The sequence below is a fragment of the Malania oleifera genome, chromosome 9, assembly GCF_029873635.1.
Source record: "Malania oleifera isolate guangnan ecotype guangnan chromosome 9, ASM2987363v1, whole genome shotgun sequence".
NCBI classification, from domain to species: Eukaryota; Viridiplantae; Streptophyta; class Magnoliopsida; order Santalales; family Ximeniaceae; genus Malania; species Malania oleifera.
Window position 1 is genome coordinate 8951226 of NC_080425.1, and position 19078 is coordinate 8970303.

General features: G+C 36.6%; 1 protein-coding gene across 1 annotated transcript; it reads left to right on the top strand.

Annotated features, from left to right (window-relative positions):
• The first annotated feature begins 5969 nt into the window (after positions 1-5969).
• Positions 5970-17358, top strand: LOC131163349 (uncharacterized). The gene is made up of 3 exons (XM_058119946.1): positions 5970-6014; positions 6102-6244; positions 17052-17358. The coding sequence occupies exons 1-3, from the start codon at positions 5970-5972 to the stop codon at positions 17356-17358; spliced, it is 495 nt and encodes a 164-aa protein (XP_057975929.1).
• The last annotated feature ends 1720 nt before the right edge of the window (positions 17359-19078 follow it).

Here is a 19078-nt window from a genome sequence, read left to right on the forward strand (position 1 = left end):
CTCGGTTAGTTGCAAAGGGTTATAATCAACGTCTTGAGCTTGATTACAAAGATACCTTCAATCCAGTAGTTAAACCAGCCACAATAAGAACAATTTTGTCTATCGCTGCTGTGAATGATTGGTAGTTAAGGCAAATGGATGTTAATAATTCCTTTTTACATGGTGCATTATCCGAGACTATGTATATGATGCAACCCCCGGGGTTCAAAGATCCATCTAAACCCAATCATGTTTGCAGGCTACAAAAAGTAATATATGGACTTAAATAAGCCCCTCAGGCTTGGTACACTACACTGAAAAATGTACTGCTAGAGCTTGGGTTTGAAATTTCCAGAGTTGATTCCTCCTTATTTATTTATAGAAAGGACTCTATAATCTGTTATTTCTTGGTGTATGTCGATGATCTCGTGATTACAGGAAATAACAAAAATTTTGTGGCTTCAATTATCAAGAAACTGGGAGATTATTTTTCTCTCAAGGATATGGGTCTACTTCATTTCTTCCTCGGTGTGGTAGTTGTACCTACTCAGGCAAGACTTTTACTCTCACAACACAAGTACATTCGAGAGTTATTGTCAAATACCAACATGAGTGGCACCAAAGATTTCTCAACTCCTCTTTGCACAACTCAGTCTCTTAAGTTACTTGATGGCACAACAAATGTGGACAACACAAAATTTCAAAGAATTATTGGCAGCCTGTAGTATCTTTCTTTGATGCATCCAAATATTTCATTCGCAGTCAACAAGTTGTCCCAATTCATGCCCAAGCCACTCACTTCACTACAACAAAAGGCTTCTTCGGTACTTAAAGCAAACCATTTTCCCTAGTATACAACTCACAAAATTTGGACCTCCAGCTTTAACACTACAAGAAATAAGGGTATGAGTGATGGTTTAAAACCATCACTAATAGTCAAAAAATCATCATTAATACTATTAGTGACGGTTCTCTCAATATTAGTGACGGTTTTACCTTTGTCACAATATCTGCGGATACTAATACTTATTAGTGACTAAATATTCAAACTGTCACTAATAGATTGTTGACCTTATTGGTCACACCCAGTTTTGATTATGACAAATACTCTTGGTGCTGATGTTTGTATTGAGAATTGCATGCAGGTTCACTTTGTGCGCGCTTTAGGATTGAAAGTCATATCATGATGGCGTGAGGTGTTCGTGCCGAAGAATGAAGATATATATGTTGTATTTTGTATTCATTTGATTATTTCTTCATTCTGGGATGTAATTTATTATGGACTGTGCATGTGTATGGCTTGTAATAATTTGCATCATGCATGGTAGGTAGGTATGCTCAAAATGACCATAGTTGGACTTTAGGTACCTACACAGACCTTAGGGATTTCTCCGGTAGAATAGAAAGACCTTAGGTCTTTAAAAAATTGCACAAAAGTCCCCATATCACATATATTATCTGGGGAATTAAAAGTAGCTAAAATATGGACTTAAATTGAAAAGGTTGAGAGGGTTTGGGTGACCAAACCTATGTCGTGTAAAGCGGCTCGGGCGATCGAACAAAGTCAACATGTTGACTCTGCTTCGGGCGACCGAACCTCTTTTGAACATATCTTCCTCAGGCACCCGAATGCTTTTCAGAGCACTTTTCAACTACTCCAGCGACCGTCTGTTTACATTCAAATAGAGGCTTGGGCAACCGAACTTAGCTTCGGGCACCCGAACCTCGGACATTTGGCTACTGAATTTGTTTTAGCCAACCGAACCTCTTAAAATTGATTTTTTAACTATATTTGTTCGGGCACCCGAACCTCAGGCCGAGCACCCAAATCTCGCGGGTTAAAATAATTTTTATTGATTTTTAAATGGGGTAAATTGGGTTAATTTTCTTAATGGTCTTTTAGACAGTTCTAATTATACCCATTGTGTCCCCAACGGTAAAAAAATCCTCCTTGCCTATATATACTAGTTCATTTGTCTTACATAGCAAGGATTAGCAAACTTGATTAGGGAAAAAATTCTCTCAACTCTCAAAACCCTAAAAACCCTATATTAGCCAAATATTCTTTCAAGCACTCACATATTTCTCATATGTGATTTCTCTAAGCATTGTGAGTATTTTGAGGCTATTGTGCTTAACCTACTTAGCTAGAACTCTCACTTGGATTATTGTTTGATTGATTTTCTTTGAGAGTTTATCATTAAAGTTCTTCCACGGATTTCATTTGATAAATCTTGTGTGGGAAGACTTTGAGGTTTTTGGTTCTGCATTATTGTTGAAGTTACCGAAACCTAGTTTTTGTGTGCAAAAATCTTTTATAAAAACCTAGTCTTTCACACAACTCCATTGTGCTTTATACATTGAAATATCCTATTGAGTTTGTTTGATTTATCTTGCTTGGCATATTTGAAACCCTGATCTAATTTTGTAATATTCAAATAGTGTTTCAAATCTTGCTTAGATATATACTCTAGATCTGGATTGAAAATATATATACGTGATTGAGTGTTTAGCACACATTAGAGCACTGAGCATATTTACATATTATTCGTGCTTGTATTGTTGACTAAGCTATATTGGTGCACACATCTACTTGTGTTGAAGCGCATTTCCGTGTACAAAAAATTTCATACACATTGGTTGTATTCTAGGCATTGGCTTGAAGAGGGAGACTAGCCCTGTGGAATAGTCCCGGATTGGATTAAACCCAGTTAGGAAAGTTAGGTGCACCATCCTGTTATAGCGTGTTGGTTGAGGTCAGCCCCTTGAATTGACCTGGTTGTATAGGTGCCGCTTCACCCATTTAACAGAGTATTATAGTGGTAATCCTTGTGCTGGTGTGACCAAGGCGGGGATGTAGGCATAGTTGGCCAAACCCGTATAACATATCATGCGTGTTCTTTACATTTCCGCAATTTACATTTACTGCATGTGTATGTATGTTTAATGAGTGCATAGACTAACCCTAGACTAAATTACATTGTGATTAAAATCAATAAACCTAGGCAATAAATTTTTAAATACCCAATTCACCCCCCCTCTTGGGGTTGCACCATAACTATCAATTGGCATCGGAGCCTCGTTACTTAGACTTAGAAGTTATTTAGTAAAAGATCATGATGACTCGTGTTAGTGCATCCCCTTCCTGTGTGGGAAGATTAGTCACACACCCTCCTGTATTCTGTGGTATTGATTATGTTATATAGAAATTTAGAATGACTGTGTATTTGAAAGCTCTAAATTGGAAATTTTGGAAAGTCATTGATCAAGGTGATTGTGTGCCTATGAAGTCTATTGGGTGTACTGATATTTTTAAATCTGAGTTTGAAATGAATGATTATGATAGGGACTTAGTACAGGTAAACTTTGATTCCATGAATACCTTACTGCATGCTTTAGATTCTAATGTTGTATGTGAGGTTATGGCTTGTAGTAATGCTAAGTAGATTTGGGACGAACTTGAGTGGAGATATGGTGCGTCCATGGAAAAGGGAGTCATCTCTCCATGCGACTCAGGCTCCACTAATTTTAAGGAAGGTAACCAGTGTTATATTGCTTAACCATTAATGAGGTTATTCCAGTTCCTTCTGTCTTAGTAGATGAATATGAGCATGATTCTTGTGCTGATTTGAATACTACATCTGATACTGAATCATATGATAACATTGATAGTGAAAGCATGCCTACTTATAAGGGATTGCAATTTGAATATCTTAGGACTTATAAGTTACTTGTTAAATGTAACAAGAAATATTCTACTTTGGAAAACAAGTATGAAGCATGCATGAAAGAATGTGACTCTAAAGGTCTTGCTGAAAGAGAAAATATTTTGAAAATTAATAGCCTAGAAAGCAAGAATGAATCATTTGAAAATGAGTTAACTATTTTGAAATCTAAAATTTCTAATGATGATAGTAAAGATTATTTGATTGCAGATCTTGAAAGTAAAGCAAACAATAAGTCTAAAGAACTCTTGAAACTTCAGAATGTTCGCAAAAATTTGGAAAACTCAAAAATTCAAGATCTAGAGAAGAAAATAGAAGACCAATCTAGGATCATCTATACGTTCACTAGAGGCAAGGAAAACTTTGATAAACTGTTAGGTGCACAAAAGATGACCTTAGATAAAGAAGGTATAGGTTATAATGGGATTGAAAATAAGAAGAGAAAGAACCTATACATGGGGTACTCTGTAAAAGAGTCGAAATACTATGCTAGTACCTCCTCTAGTCTATACACTCACACCACATGAATCTTATGTAAAAAGAAGGGGCACACAAAATTTGACTGCCCGTTTAAAAGAAAAGGTGTAAAATCCAAAAAAGTATGGAAAGTCAAAGAATCACCAACTCCTAACCCATCAAAGACAAAAGGAAGAAAAATGGTATGGGTGATTAAGAAAGAAAAGGAAGGACTTGCTCAAACAGGAATTACATGAGCACATAGCTCTTCCTTAGTAGTTAGGATTAGCTGTAGGGTGCAGCATTCTCTAAAAGGTTAGGTAGTGGCCTGGGGTGCGTTAATCTTGTCCCAATCTTACCTTGTAGCCAATTCATTGTCCTAACCCCTACAGATAATCCATAGGGTCGCTTGCTCTAAGAATCAGATCAAATAAGAACAAGTGGACCATGGTTGGGTGACCGAACCCATCAGTACATTTGTACTTCAGTCGACCAAACCAAAAGGTTGACCTAGCCATTGACCACATCTAAGGTGGCTGAATCCCTATGCTCAAACTCGCTCTGGCTGCTGAATCATCTTCGGGTCCCCGAGTATCTATTCGGGCTACCGAATTGAGACTTTCGGGCGACCGATTGACTTAATTCAAAATCTATTCGGGTGATTGACCCTCAAAAATACAAAATTGGCGCTTGAAATTCAGTAAACCGAACATATCTTCGGGTTGCCGAACAGACTCAGAGACCCCTCGTAATTAAGGCTGTTCGGGTGACCGAATCAAGGCTCAGGCGCTCAAACTGCACAGATATATATGGTTTTTCGCAAATTTCAGTTCATTTCTTCCATTTTTTTGAGAGCCTTCCTAGTTTCCTCGCTCACATCTTTCCCTAGCCATAAGACTGATTCAATCCCATGGCCAGAGAAAAGAGACGTGTTGTCGCGGGTGTTCCATTGGATCAATGGTTTCCCACACCCGATCGGTGAATAAAATATGAGAGGGTGTTTCATCTAAAGGATCCCATTTTGGGAAAGATTCTTGATATCGAGTTCATGCAAACTCACTTCAACAATGTCCTTGACATGTTTCAATATCAAGGATGGTACGAGTTCATTGCCTTTCAGCCCAAGGGGATGTGCCTGCTGCTCGTTCAACTCTTCTATGCCAACCTTGCCCAGGATAGCCAGGGCTACTACACCAGGGTGCTAGAGACAGACATCAATTTTGATGATGCATACCTGGCGGAGACGTTTGATATCTAGCGTGGTGACTTCATCTGCCCCGATTCTTCTTCCACCTGGATAGTCAAGCAGGACTTCACTGTGAGTACTTTTTTTAACTTGGCAATGGCACGTCCTGTAGCTGATTTGACCCACCCCCTAACTACAGATCCTTGACTTTAGAGGCAAATGTGGTATACCACCTGATCTCCTGTACCATTTTGCCCAAGTCAGGATTGAGGGACCATGTGTCCTACTTGGACTGCTTTATCATGTGGTGCCTCTTCACTAGGAAGAAGCTAGACTCGCTTAGATTGATTCTATGGTGGATGTTTGTCAAAACCGTGGGAAAGAGGATCATTTTACCCTATGGTGGGATTTTATCTAGGATATTTGTTAAGGAGAGACGGAATAGGTCACCACTTGCCACCATCAAGAAAGTACGACAATCCAACGTTTTCAACTCCACTACCTTAAAGTTGATGGGATATGAGTTGACTGGCAACATATGGTTGCCTACTGCACATGAGAGAGAGCTGGGAGCTCAAGATGTCCCGTAGGAGCTGCCCCATGTACCATCTACCGCCGAGATCATGGTAGCCATCACCGATCTCTCCGCCTCGTTTTCGGAGTTCCAAGTCTCCATGACTGAGTAGGCATCTTCTTCTTAGGCTAGACTTGACTCCTTTTACAGCGAGTTCACTAATTTTTGGTCCGAGGTGCAGGCGAACTTCCACATCCTTGGTGAGCGGTTGCGTGAGATGAATAATGAGGATATCGGTGAGGACGACCAGATGGAGCTGAGTGGGGAAAAGGGAGATGATGATCATGACGACGGAGAGACCCAGGAGTGCTTCATGAGGATCCAGTCCGTCATTCTACAACTTCATATTTTATCATCTATGTTATTCAGATACATTTCTTTTATTGGGTCTATACCTATACTTAAAATAGTTTATACGTCTGTTCTTATTTGACTTTCACATTCACCACACACACACACAGATACTATGATATGGTGACTATGCTATTTGATTATGATATATATATATATATATATATATATATATATATATAGTACTTTGGTTTGCATGTGTGTGTGTTTAAATGATTACTCTGTTAAAATACATGCTTAGTATAGAATGCCTCCTGCATGGCAGATGCAGTGGTTGAGAATTGCCTGCTGGTAGAATATAGGTTCTCGCATGCATTACTCTTGAAATACTGCCTGTTTGAGAACTGTTTTTGTGCAGGTTAATTTTGGGAAATGTCCTGTTTACAGCCGGCATGCTGTCGAATTTTTTGTAGACATTTGCCCAAAATAATTGAGATGATGTGCTTTGCAAATATGATCTACACATAAAATCTAAATTCTTATGCTTGTCTCGTTTGCATTACTTGACTAAACTCCTTAGGGTTGGTTGTGTGTATTTATTTAGAATACTGGAACATTCTTATGGATTGTTTACATCTTTAGACAAAATGCTGCCAAATTTTTGAAACCTTTGCTATTAACTTAATATCATTTTCTTAATGCTAAACTCCTTAAAACTTGAGTGTGTTTCTAAGAAAATTTGTGATTTTTGCTCAAGTTGATTTATAAAGAAAATGCATATTCTTAGGGGGAGTCCTTTATTTCAAAATCATTAGGCTCTGAGAAAATAAATATGTAAATATATATATCCTGCATTCACCGCTATATCTTTTGGAAAATACAATATCAACTGGTATCAATGTGCACATTTTGGCAAATTTATATTTTATATCATGATCATTTCAAAACTGACAATATGTCCTTATAACTAGTGGTATTGTTTTCAACAATTGGTATCTTCTCTACCACGTAGTTATAACGATTGGTATCAGACTCACACGTAGAGGCATACATGTTTGTTTTGGAAACCAAAGATGATTATGATAAAATTAACCTTAAAAATATTTTTGAAAGGATGAGTGAAAACCAAATGAAAGATTAATCTTCATCCTTGCATAATCATCCATTGGGGAGAGTATAGAACATTAAGATTGTTGAAGTGCTGTATGCTACTTATACTTCCTTGATGCATATTCTGTTTGGGTTAATTGATTGAAATATGCTATATATTATTCGTTTTAACTCCAAATAGGTCACTTAGGTACAAAATTATGATTAGGAATGGTCTACTTTCAAACGGCATGCTGCCGAAATTTTTAATCTTCCCAATATACTTCTTGTATCTAATTGATATGCTTTGCCTTCGCGTTTTATTATTTAACCCTTTTTGCTGTTGCCAAAAGGGGGAGAAGAGGGAAAAGTGGGTAATACTGTGCTTAATTATACTTCATCTCTTATTACTCATTACTTTAATCATCTTTAAGCATAAAGTCAGGGGGAGCCTTTCTTGGCTGAACCCACTTTTGCATAAAGTATTTGTCATTATCAAAAAAGGGGAGATTGTTGACTTTATTGGTCACACCCAGTTTTGATCATGAAAAATACTCTTAGTACTGATGTTTGTACTGAGCATTACATGCAGGTTCACCTTGTGCGTGCTTTAGGACTGAAAGTCATATCATGGTGGCGTGAGGTGTTCGTGCCCAAGAATGAAGATATATGTGTTGTATTTTGTATTCATTTGATTATTTCTTCATTCGAGGATGTAATTTATTATAGACTGTGCGCGTGTATGGCTTGTAATAATTTGCATCATGCATGGTAGGTAGGTATGCTCAAAACAACCATAGTTGGACTTTAGGTACCTACACAGACCTTAGGGATTTCTCCAGTAGAATAGAAAGACCTTAGGTCTCTAAACAATTGCACAAAAGTCCTTATATCACATATATTATCAGGGGAATTAAAAGTAGCTAAAATATGGACTTAAATTGAAAATGTTGAGAGGGTTCGGGCGACCGAACCTATGCTGTGTAAAGCGGCTCAGGCGACCGAACAAAGCCAACATGTTGACTCTACTTTGGGCGATTGAACCTATTTTGAACGTATCTTCCTCGGGCACCTGAATGCTTTTCAGAGCACTTTTCAACTACTCAAGCGACCGTTTGTTTTCGTTCAAATAGAGGCTCAGGTGACCGAACTACCTGATTCGGTTAACCGAACTTAGCTCCGGTCACCCAAATCTTGGACATTTGGCTACTGACTTTGTTTCAGTTAATCGAACCTCAACTCGGGCAGCCGAACCTCTTAAAAATGATTTTTTGACTGTGTCTATTTGGGCACCCGAACCTCAGGCCGGGCACCCGAATTTCGTGGGTTAAAATAATTTTTACTAATTTTTAAATGTGGTAAACTGGGTTAATTTTATTAATAGTCTTTTAGACAATTCTAATTATACCCATTGTGTCCCCAATAGTCAAAAAATCCTCCTTGCCTATATATACCAGTTCATTTGTCTTAATTAACAAGGATTAGCAAACTTGATTAGGGCAAAAATTCTCTCAATTCTCAAAACCCTAAAAATCCTATATTAGCCAAATATTCTTTCAAACACTCACATATTTCTCATTTGTGATTTCTTTAAGCATTGTGAGTATTTCGAGGCTATTGTGCTTAACCTACTTAGCTAGAACTCTCACTTGGATTATTGTTTGATTGATTTTCTTTGAGAGTTTAGCATTAAAGTTCTTCCACGTGTTTCATTTGATAAATTTTGTGTGGGAAGACTTTGAGGTTTTTGGTTCTTGCATTATTGTTGCAAGTTACCTAAACCTAGTTTTTGTGTGCAAAAATCTTTTATAAAAAGCTAGTCTTTCAAACAACTCCATTGTGCTTTATACATTGAAATATCCTATTGAGTTTGTTTGATTTATCTTGCTTAGCATATTTGAAACCCTGATCTGATTTTGTAATATTCAAATAGTGTGTTTCAAATCTTGCTTAGATATACACTCTAGATCTAGATTGAAAATATATATACGTGATTGAGTGTTTAGCACACATTAGAGCACTGAGCATATTTACATATCATTCGTGCTTGTATTATTGACTAAGCTATATTGGTGCACACATCTGCTTGTGTTGAAGTGCATTTTTGTGTACAAACAATTTCATACACATTGGTTGTATTCTAGGCACGGGCCGGAAGAGGGAGACTAGCCCTGTGGAATAGTCCCGGATTGGCTTAGACTCGGTTAGGAAAGCTAGGTGCACCATCCTGTTAAGGCGTGTCGGTTGAGGTCAACCCCTTGAATTGACTTGGTTGTATAGGTGCCACTCCACCCGTTTAAGAAAGCATTATAGTGGTCATCTTTGTGCTGGTGTGGCCAAGGCGGGGACGTAGGCACAGTTGGCCGAACCCCGATAACATATCGTGCGTGTTCTTTACATTTCCGAAATTTACATTTACTGCATATGTATGTGTGTTTAATGAGTGCATAGAATAACCCTATGCTAAATTACATTGTGATAATAATCAGTAGACCTTGGCAACAAATTTTTAAATACCTAATTCACCCCCTCTTGGGGTTGCACCATAACTATCAGTGGAGTATTAGTGATGGAAAAGAATCTTCACTAATAGCCTATGACCGTCACTATAAAATTGCACATATGGTTAGCTAAACTTCGTCACTAATGCGCATGTATTAGTGACAAATTTAATAACCGTCACTAATATGATTGTAGTAGTGATGGTCAAGAAACCGTCACTAATAATATGATTTTTAGTGACGATTATTAAAATCGTTACTAATAATTGACTATTAGTAACGATTATAGTACCGTAACTAATATTTGGCCCTCATAAGGTTGATTCTATAGTGACGGTTTGGGTCATGTAGTGACGGTTTGGAAAAATTAAATTATTTTTAAATTCTTGTAAAAACCTTAAATTACATTTTAAAATACATAAAGTTGAACTAGAATTACTAAAACATTCATAAATTATTAAAATTTGAAATACAAATTTTTCAAAATTTAAATACATACAAGTACAAATTCAAAGTAAAATATAAAAATTAATTTTGTTCAGTTAATAAGAAATAGAGCAAAAGCAAAAAGTTGCGCACATTTGACCCGTCTGAAGTGTCTGTCATCGTCATTGTGTTCTGAGAGCCACAAACCCTACAAAATAATAATTTCACAAGAAATTAGCTAGCTAGTATACAATGTTTAAACACACACACACACACACACACACACACATATATATATATATATATGTGTGTGTGTGTGTGTGTGTGTGTGTACATGGCATGATTTTGTGTTCATAACCAAAGAACAGTCCATATTTAATCACTTAATCTGTGCACTTTATGACCATTTTATCATATTTTAATTTTAAAAAAATCAATTGAAATTTCGGCAGCATGCCATCTTTAAATAGAGTATTTTTACATATCAAAACATACATACAAGCCTAAAGCAATTTAGTATACTCAATATTTGGCAATGTTCCATTCAACACAAGTAGTTCAGTACGATCAGTCTAGACATTTCATACAAACAATCAAGTTAAGTAGGTCCTTGCAAGCATTAGTTAAGCATAATTGTTTTTCATTACAAAGTTAAAATAAATAAAAAGTACATTATGATTTGCATTAATACACCAAATAGTCAGTAACATCCTTAAGAAAAGCAATGAAAAAACTTTCTTGACTTCCAAAAACATCAAGAGTTCAAGCACAAAAAATGAACACCATCATCATTACCATCCATTTCTCCCCCTTTGCTATTATAAAAAAAATAGGGGGCTGTCACTGCTGATGATCTAAGAATGGTGCTTAGCTCCTCTATATATGTTCTTATGCATGCATTTTCAATTTAGGATGAAAATCAATCTTCACTTAGAAATCACTCATCTTTTTAATAACAATTTAAGCATACATCATATTATAAATATTTAGCACTTGATTTTTGGGCTTTGATTATTTTGGAAAAAAAGTTAACAAAATTTCAGCAGCATGCCATCTGTAAATAGAACATTTCCCAAATCTACAAATCAAAAAGAGTATACTAGATGGCCTAACAGTTTTCTATAGCATCCAAAACATAAATCATTGCATCATCCATGCAGGTGGCATTCTAGATAAAGCATGCATTCCAGTAGCTCAAATAATAGGTTATACAAAATATAAATCATCTATCAAAGAAATGTAATCATTCACTTAGTTTGCAAAAGCAAGGCACAAATTTTTACCTGCTTATTTCAGTGGCCATCCAAGAACACGTCTGAACTCTGCAAACACTTATAGGGTAGATGTGTACAGGATTTTCTCTTTTCTGATGCAAGCCACTTGTGTAGTTGCTTCTGATGATCTGGAAACTCCATCAATAAATCTTGTTGACTCTACGAGTCCAATCTTGTTTTGATAATGACAAATCACTTGATATTTGATCTGTGCATTAAGTTTGTGAACAGGACTTACACTAAGCATGCATGAAAAGTTAACAAATCTTGGCACGATCCATGGAACTCAAAGAGTACGGGAATCAAGATGCAAGCGGCAAAGTTCGAGAATGTCTTGGGAAAGGGTATTTAGAACTTATGTATTAACATTTTCATATGATTTAATTTGAGGCTCATTATAACTTAGAATGGTTTTAGGATTCATGCATTTCATGTACATCATTAGGAAACTCTCATGGACCTTGAAATGTTTTCAAAATCATGAAAAATATATTTTATGAAAGACTCAAGAAAAGGAGCCAAGCAGATTTTTTAGTTAGAAATGAAAATTTGAGAAAATGGGGATTTCGGTCACCTGAACTCAAACCTTAGTAGCTTGAAGAATTTTATTCAGTTGCCTGAAGATTAAGTTCAGTCGCCTGAAGAATTAAATGGAGAAGAAAGAACCTGGCCGAGGCTCTTCAGTCGCCTGATCTTGGAACCTCAGGCGCCTGAAGTTAACACTTCAGGAGCCTGAAGTCGAGTTCGGTTGCCTGAACTCGCGGGAAAGCCAAAAAATCAGTTCTTTATTAAAAAGAAACGCGAAGTATCTTATTGATCCAACGGCTGAGATTAATTCTAAGGGTAATATAATATATATTATGAATATCTAAAGCTAAGAGACACAACAAGAAAGATATACATCTCATTGGAAGACTTGAACCCTAGAGCTGATTTTCTGCACTTCAATCTTCTTCCATCTTCGTTGAGAAAATCTCTACTGAAATAAAAAAGGGCATTCATTCATCCAACTAAACTTTAATCCAGTATTAAGGTTTGATCTGTCAAGTTATTACTTTTCAAGAACCTCTCATCTCTTAACGTGTTTATCATTAGAAAGAGGTTTTGATCTTGAGTGTGTATTCACATATAAAAACTGGTTTTCGAAAAGATCATGTTTTGAGAAAAACTTGTTAGCTTGGTTGATTGATTTGCGATTCAAGAAGTATATAAACACATATTCATATATATTGTTCATTGGGCTTCTTATTGAAAAACCTACTTTGATTAAAATATTGGAACTTGAAGGAAAACTTTGTGATTTTTGATTAAGTTGTATTGAAGTCAAATTTTTGTTAAATAGCTCACTTCAAATTTACTTGTGCATCATTACAAAGTGAATCAAGAACCCTAGTGGACTCCAAAGCATTTCAAATATATTTTCACTTGGGAGTTTTGATTAAATACGAATTTGTGTGTTGACACATATCATACATCAAACGATTGTATCGTTTTTCATACATTATTGAGCTTCAAGTTATATTATATGTTAATGTACTAGGAAATTGAATTGTACTCACAAGATTTTGTCAGAAACATTGTTTTGAGTGTTATTTTTAGATTTCATTGTAAACACGGTTCGAGTTGTGAATCGGATGTGAGGAGGAAGCTGTACCTCTTGTGAGCAGCGAATAAGGAGGGAGCTGTACCTATTGTAAGCAGCGGTTTGTAAGGGAAGCTCTGTCCCACTTTAAGGAGCAGGGTTTTTAGTGAATCCTTGAGTGGTTGCTCAAGGTGAGGACGTAGGCCAAGTTGGCTGAACCTCATAAAATCACGTTTGTCTTTTCTCTTCCTTTTATTCTTTATTTTTCGTGTTATATTTAAATTGAGTATATTGCATGCATAGACAGGATTTCCACACTCACACATAATTGAGTAACTAGATGTAGTTGGTAAACTTATAAGAAGTGTGTAAAAGGAAATTAAGTGGATTTTTTTTAATATCCAATTCACCCCCCCTCTTGGGATTACACCTTAATCAACATTTGGTATCAGAGCGGGTTTACATAGACGTAATTGTTAATTTGTAAAAAGATCTCGATGGATTATTTTGGTGTATCCCCAATTGGTGTGGAACAAATCTCTGCAAGACCTCCAATGTTCTATGGTGAAAATTTCACCGAGTGGAAAATGGGAATTACTATTTTTGTAAAATCCATGGATTGGAGAACTTGGAGAGTAATTAATCAAGGAAACCTTGTTCCTATGAAAATTATTGATAATGTTGAAATCCCTAAATCTGAATATGAGCTGAATGAGAATGATATGAAATTAATGCAAATAAATTTCCGTGCTATGAACATTCTATTGCTTGGTTTAACTACTAATGTTTTCCATGAAATCAAGTCATGTCAAAATGCTAAGGAGATATGGGAAGAACTCGATAAGAGATTTGGAGAGACCAAAGGAAAGAAGTCCTTTACTTGGGAAGATCCATACTTAAATGATAAGGTAGTGGAAAACTATGGTCTAGTTGCATTGATTGATGAAGAGGTACACTCTACTCACTCTACTACTTATTCGAATTCTCAAAATGACTCATGCAATGATTGTGATACATCATGTGATACCTCTGGTAGTGAATATTGTGATGAATCTGATAATGATAATATGCCATCTTATGAGGAAGTACAACAAGGACTTGCTAAAGTTCTTAAAATACTAACAAGGATGACCAACAAGAAAATTATGTTGGAAAGAGAAAATAAAGACTTAGCAAAATAGTTAGTTGATCTGTGTGAGTCTCAAACTTCTTTGAAAAAAGAAAAGACTGAAAAGGATTTAGAAATTATGAAATTAGAAAACAGGAATGATATGATGGAAAAGAGCTGAAAGAGTTAAGATCTAAGATTTCGTGTGATAATGCAAAAGATTTTAAAATTCTTGAACTTGAATGCAAAGCAAACAAAGTGACTGATGAATTGGTAAAATTACAAGCTCTTTGCAAAGGCTTAAAGACTCCAAGATTTGAAGACCTAGAAAGAAAGATAGAGGATCAAGTTAAGATCATCCACACATTTACTAAGGGAAAAGAAAATTTTGACAAACTCTTAGGTTCTCAAAAGATGACCATAGACAAAGAAGGTATAGGTTACAATGGAATTGAAAATATGAGAAGAAAGAACCTATGCATGGGGTATTTTGTTAAAGCATCAAAATTCTATGCTAGCACCTTCATCGGTTCGTATGCTCACACCACCTATATATTATGTAAAAATAAGGGACACATTAAATTTGATTGTCCATTTAAAAGGAAATGTGTTAAAATCAAACAAGTGTGGAAAATAAAAGAAAATAGTGACTTCACACATAAATAAAATAGAAGATGGAATCATTGGCCAAAATCGTAGGATGTCTGTTTTACAAGGCTTAACTTAATGAGACATAGAAAATATAAAATCTGAGCTTATCATATAAGTGTCTTTGTCAGGCTCAAGTGCTACCAGTTCTTCTAAAACCAATTGGTGGTAGAAGGGGCGCAACCTTTTCCTTTAAACGGCAGTGCAGAGCCCCACACTAAGCTTCAGGTCGACATAGGGGGCTGCACCAATTCTAAGTAGGGGTGCCGACGGGCTGGCACCCCAAGCACTGTCGAGTTGGGGCTCACTGCTACGATCCCTCATAACAAGGTTGACTGCTGACTTCCTATAAAGCCAACAATCACCCCCCCAGCAGCTACCCTGGCAGCGCTCGAACCCGTGACCTTGCTCTGATACCACTTGTCAGGATCAAGCGCTACCGATTCTTCTAAAACCAATTGGTGGTAGAAGGGGCGCAACCTTTTCCTTTAAATGGCAGCACATAGCCCCGCACTAAGTGTCGGGTGGGCATGAGGGGCTGCACCAATTCTAAGCAGGGGTGCCGACGGGCTGGCACGCCAAGCATTGTCGAGCTGGGGCCCACTGCTACGATCCCTCACAACAGGGTTGACTGCTGACTTCCCATAAAGCCAACAATCTTGATATTATGTACTATATGCCTACTTGACCACGTGTGATGTGGTGATATGATATGTTACACACGTATAAATTAGTTTGACTTGATGTTGAAAAGCTTGGTTCACAATGTTAAAGAATTGGGAATGAGAATATTGAACTTAAGCATAAGTTGTTGATATAAGGAAAATTATTGAAGCATTATATATTAAGGGAAATAAGTTAGAGAGGTTCAAATCAAAGAAATAAGGAAAATTTAGAAGTTGAAGCACTTCGGTTGACTGAACTGATATCCTCAAGCTCCTACATGTACCTCAGGTGCCTAAGCCTCAAACCTCAGGCGACCAAAAAGCTACTGTCTGTTGAAATTTCACCTAGGAAATTCTTCAGGTGCCTGAAGTCGCGGATTTCTTTTATTTAAAATACGTGAAACCCTATTTCAGTTATACTCTAGGCTCCTGAACTAAACCCTCCCCTCACCCGAAGTGCCAAACGTCTTACCCCCTTTCAATCTTCAGTGATAAAATCTTAGATTTCAAGACTCCAAGTTCGATTACGCGTGTTCTAGGGTTTGAAAGGAAAAATCTACTGCTCAATGAAATCTCATAATGCCTCAAACTAAGCAAACAACAAGTCGTGGTGCATCCTTTAGTAAAGATGACCCAAATATTGAACAATGGTTGGTATCTCCTCAATCTAAACATCGGTATAGGACTAGACTCCTTACCGTTGAACCAATCTTTGGAAAGATTCTTGACCTCCAGTTCTTCAAATCTGAATTTCCTGAGATTTTACCCTTGTTTCAAAACATTTGCTGGAAAAACTTCATTGAGTATCAAGCAAAGGGGACCTTTCCTAACTTAATAAAAATGTTCTATGCAGACATGATTCTTGAAGAAAATTCTTTATCAACGGAGGTGAAGGGTAAGAAGATAGTGCTTTCTCCTGAATGTTTAGCATCCATTCTGAATGTCTCTCCTGGAAATTTTGAATGTCCAACATTAGGTCAATCATGGATGCTTCAACAAAATTTTACACCTGAGGAGTTTTTGCCTTTGGTCATGGAACATGAACCAACCTACTTTGGGCATCCACCATTGTATAAGCAACTAAACCTCAAAGCACAAATTCTCCAAAAAATTATCACCAACAACATTCTACCACAAGTTGGATCCTACGACCATCTTTCGTATGTTGATTGTTTTGTTATGTGGTGTCTGTTAAAAGGAAAGAAACTTGATTTAGCCAGCCTTATCATAAAATGGATGTGGGCAAAGCTTGATGCATCCCGAATTACCCTTCCTTATGGGGGAGCTCTCAGTCTTTTTTTTTTCAAAATTAAGTGTTGCCTCACCGACAGACCTGTTCATCAAGAGGACTAGATATGAACTCTTCACCTTAACTACTCTTAAACATATGGGATATGAAAAACTGAATCAGGAGTGGTTCTTGAAAAGGGGAAGACAACGAAGAGCAGCTGCTGCACCTCCTATTTCACCTCGGACTCAGCCACTAGTATCTGTAACTGAACCTCCTTTGTGGTTCATGTCATTCTATAATGAATTCACATCTTTAGCCAGGATATGCGTGATGGCCTTAAATCTATAGATCAGCGCCTTACGCGTATTGAGCATGCACGTGCTAGTTCTTCACATGGTGATCCCATGGAGACTAGCTCCGTACCCCGCAGTGATGATTCAGCTAAGGAATGTGAAGAAGAAGAAGAAGAAAAAGAGAAAGTTGGTAATGACGAGGAAGAGGACGATGAAGAAGAGGAAGAGACGAAGAAGGAGAAGAAGACGAAGAAGGAGAAGGCTCTCACCAATCCAAAGGAAAAGGAATTGCTGAAGATAGTGACACTGATTAGGATGCATAGATGTTAGATGATTTTTTTTGTACTACTTAGTATGCTACACATGCTTCAAATTGTGACTATCAATTTTTTGTTTGTGTAAAAGGAAAAGTATGTGTGAGCAGCGACTATGAGTCTTTCTAGGTATTTGGTTCTAGCTTTGAAATTTTGAAGGTTTTGTTATCTGGTTGGTGTATTGCAAGTTCTATTGTTAATGATATATTTTGCAAAACTTTGAAACTTCTGAACTTTATAAGAAACTTTTGAAGTATACTAATTATGAGGGGAAGTATTACATATTTATTCCTTGGTTTTCCACATGCATATATTTCCTTGCTCTTTGAATTCAAATTATACACCTTTTTGTTGATGTCAAAAGGGGGAGAAAATATGGAAAAGCAAAAATAATAAAATGGAAGCAAAAAGTCTTGGTAAAACTAAGTTGCAAAGGGTGAAACTAATTTGCAAAGGGTGAGATATTGAAAGGGAGAAATCTAGCATATTACATTCATTATGAGCATATTTCATATTTCATTCATTATGGGAATATTTCATATTTCATTTGGATTCAGGATAAACACTTTGTGTATGAACATGAGCATAGTGTCATTCATTGAATATTTGATATCATTCATTGAATATTTGATGCATTAATTGAGGGGGAGCTTTGTTAGGTGTAACCCATTATATATATTTTTGGTCGTGCATTTATCATCATAAAAAAGGGGAGATTGTTGACTCTACAAGTCCAATCTTGTTTTGATAATGACAAATCACTTGATATTTGATCTGTGCATTAAGTTTGTGAACAAGACTTACACTAAGCATGCACGGAAAGTTAACAAATCTTGGCAAGATCCATGGAACTCAAAGAGTACGGGAATCAAGATGCAAGGGGCAAAGTTCCAGAATATCTTGGGAAAGGGTATTTAGAACTCATGTATTAACATTTTCATGTGATTTAATTTGAGGCTCATTATAACTTAGAATGACTTTAAGATTCATCATTTCATGTACATTATTAGGAAACTCTCATGGACCTTGAAATGTTTTCAAAATCATGAAAAATATATTTTATGAAAGACCCAAGAAAAGGAGCCAAGCAGATTTTTTAGTTAGAAATGAAAATTTGAGAAAATGGGGATTTCGGTCGCCTGAACTCAAACCTTAGTAGCTTGAAGAATTTTATTCAGTTGCCTGAAGATTAAGTTCAGTCGCCTGAAGAATTAAATGGAGAAGAAAGAACCTGGCCGAGGCTCTTCGGTCGCCTGACCTTGGAACCTCAGGCGCCTGAAGTTGACACTTCAGGAGCCTGAAGTCGAGTTCGGTTGCCTGAACTCGCGGGAAAGCCAAAAAATCAGTTCTTTTTTAAAAAGACACGCAAAGTATCTTATTGATCCGACGGCTGAGATTAATTCTAAGGGTAATATAATATATATTATGAATATCTAAACCCTAGAACATAAGCTAAGAGACACAACAAGAAAGATATACATCTCATTGCAAGAGTTGAACCCTAGAGCTGATTTTTTGCACTTCAATCTTCTTCCATCTTCATTGAGAAAATCTCTACTGAAATCAAAAAGGGCATTCATTCATCCAACTAAACTTTAATCCAATATTATGGTTTGATCTGTCAAGTTATTACTTTTCAAGAACCTCTCATCTCTTCACGTGTTTATCATTAGAAAGAGGTTTTGATCTTGAGTGTGTATTCACATATAAAAACTGGTTTTCGAAAAGATCATGTT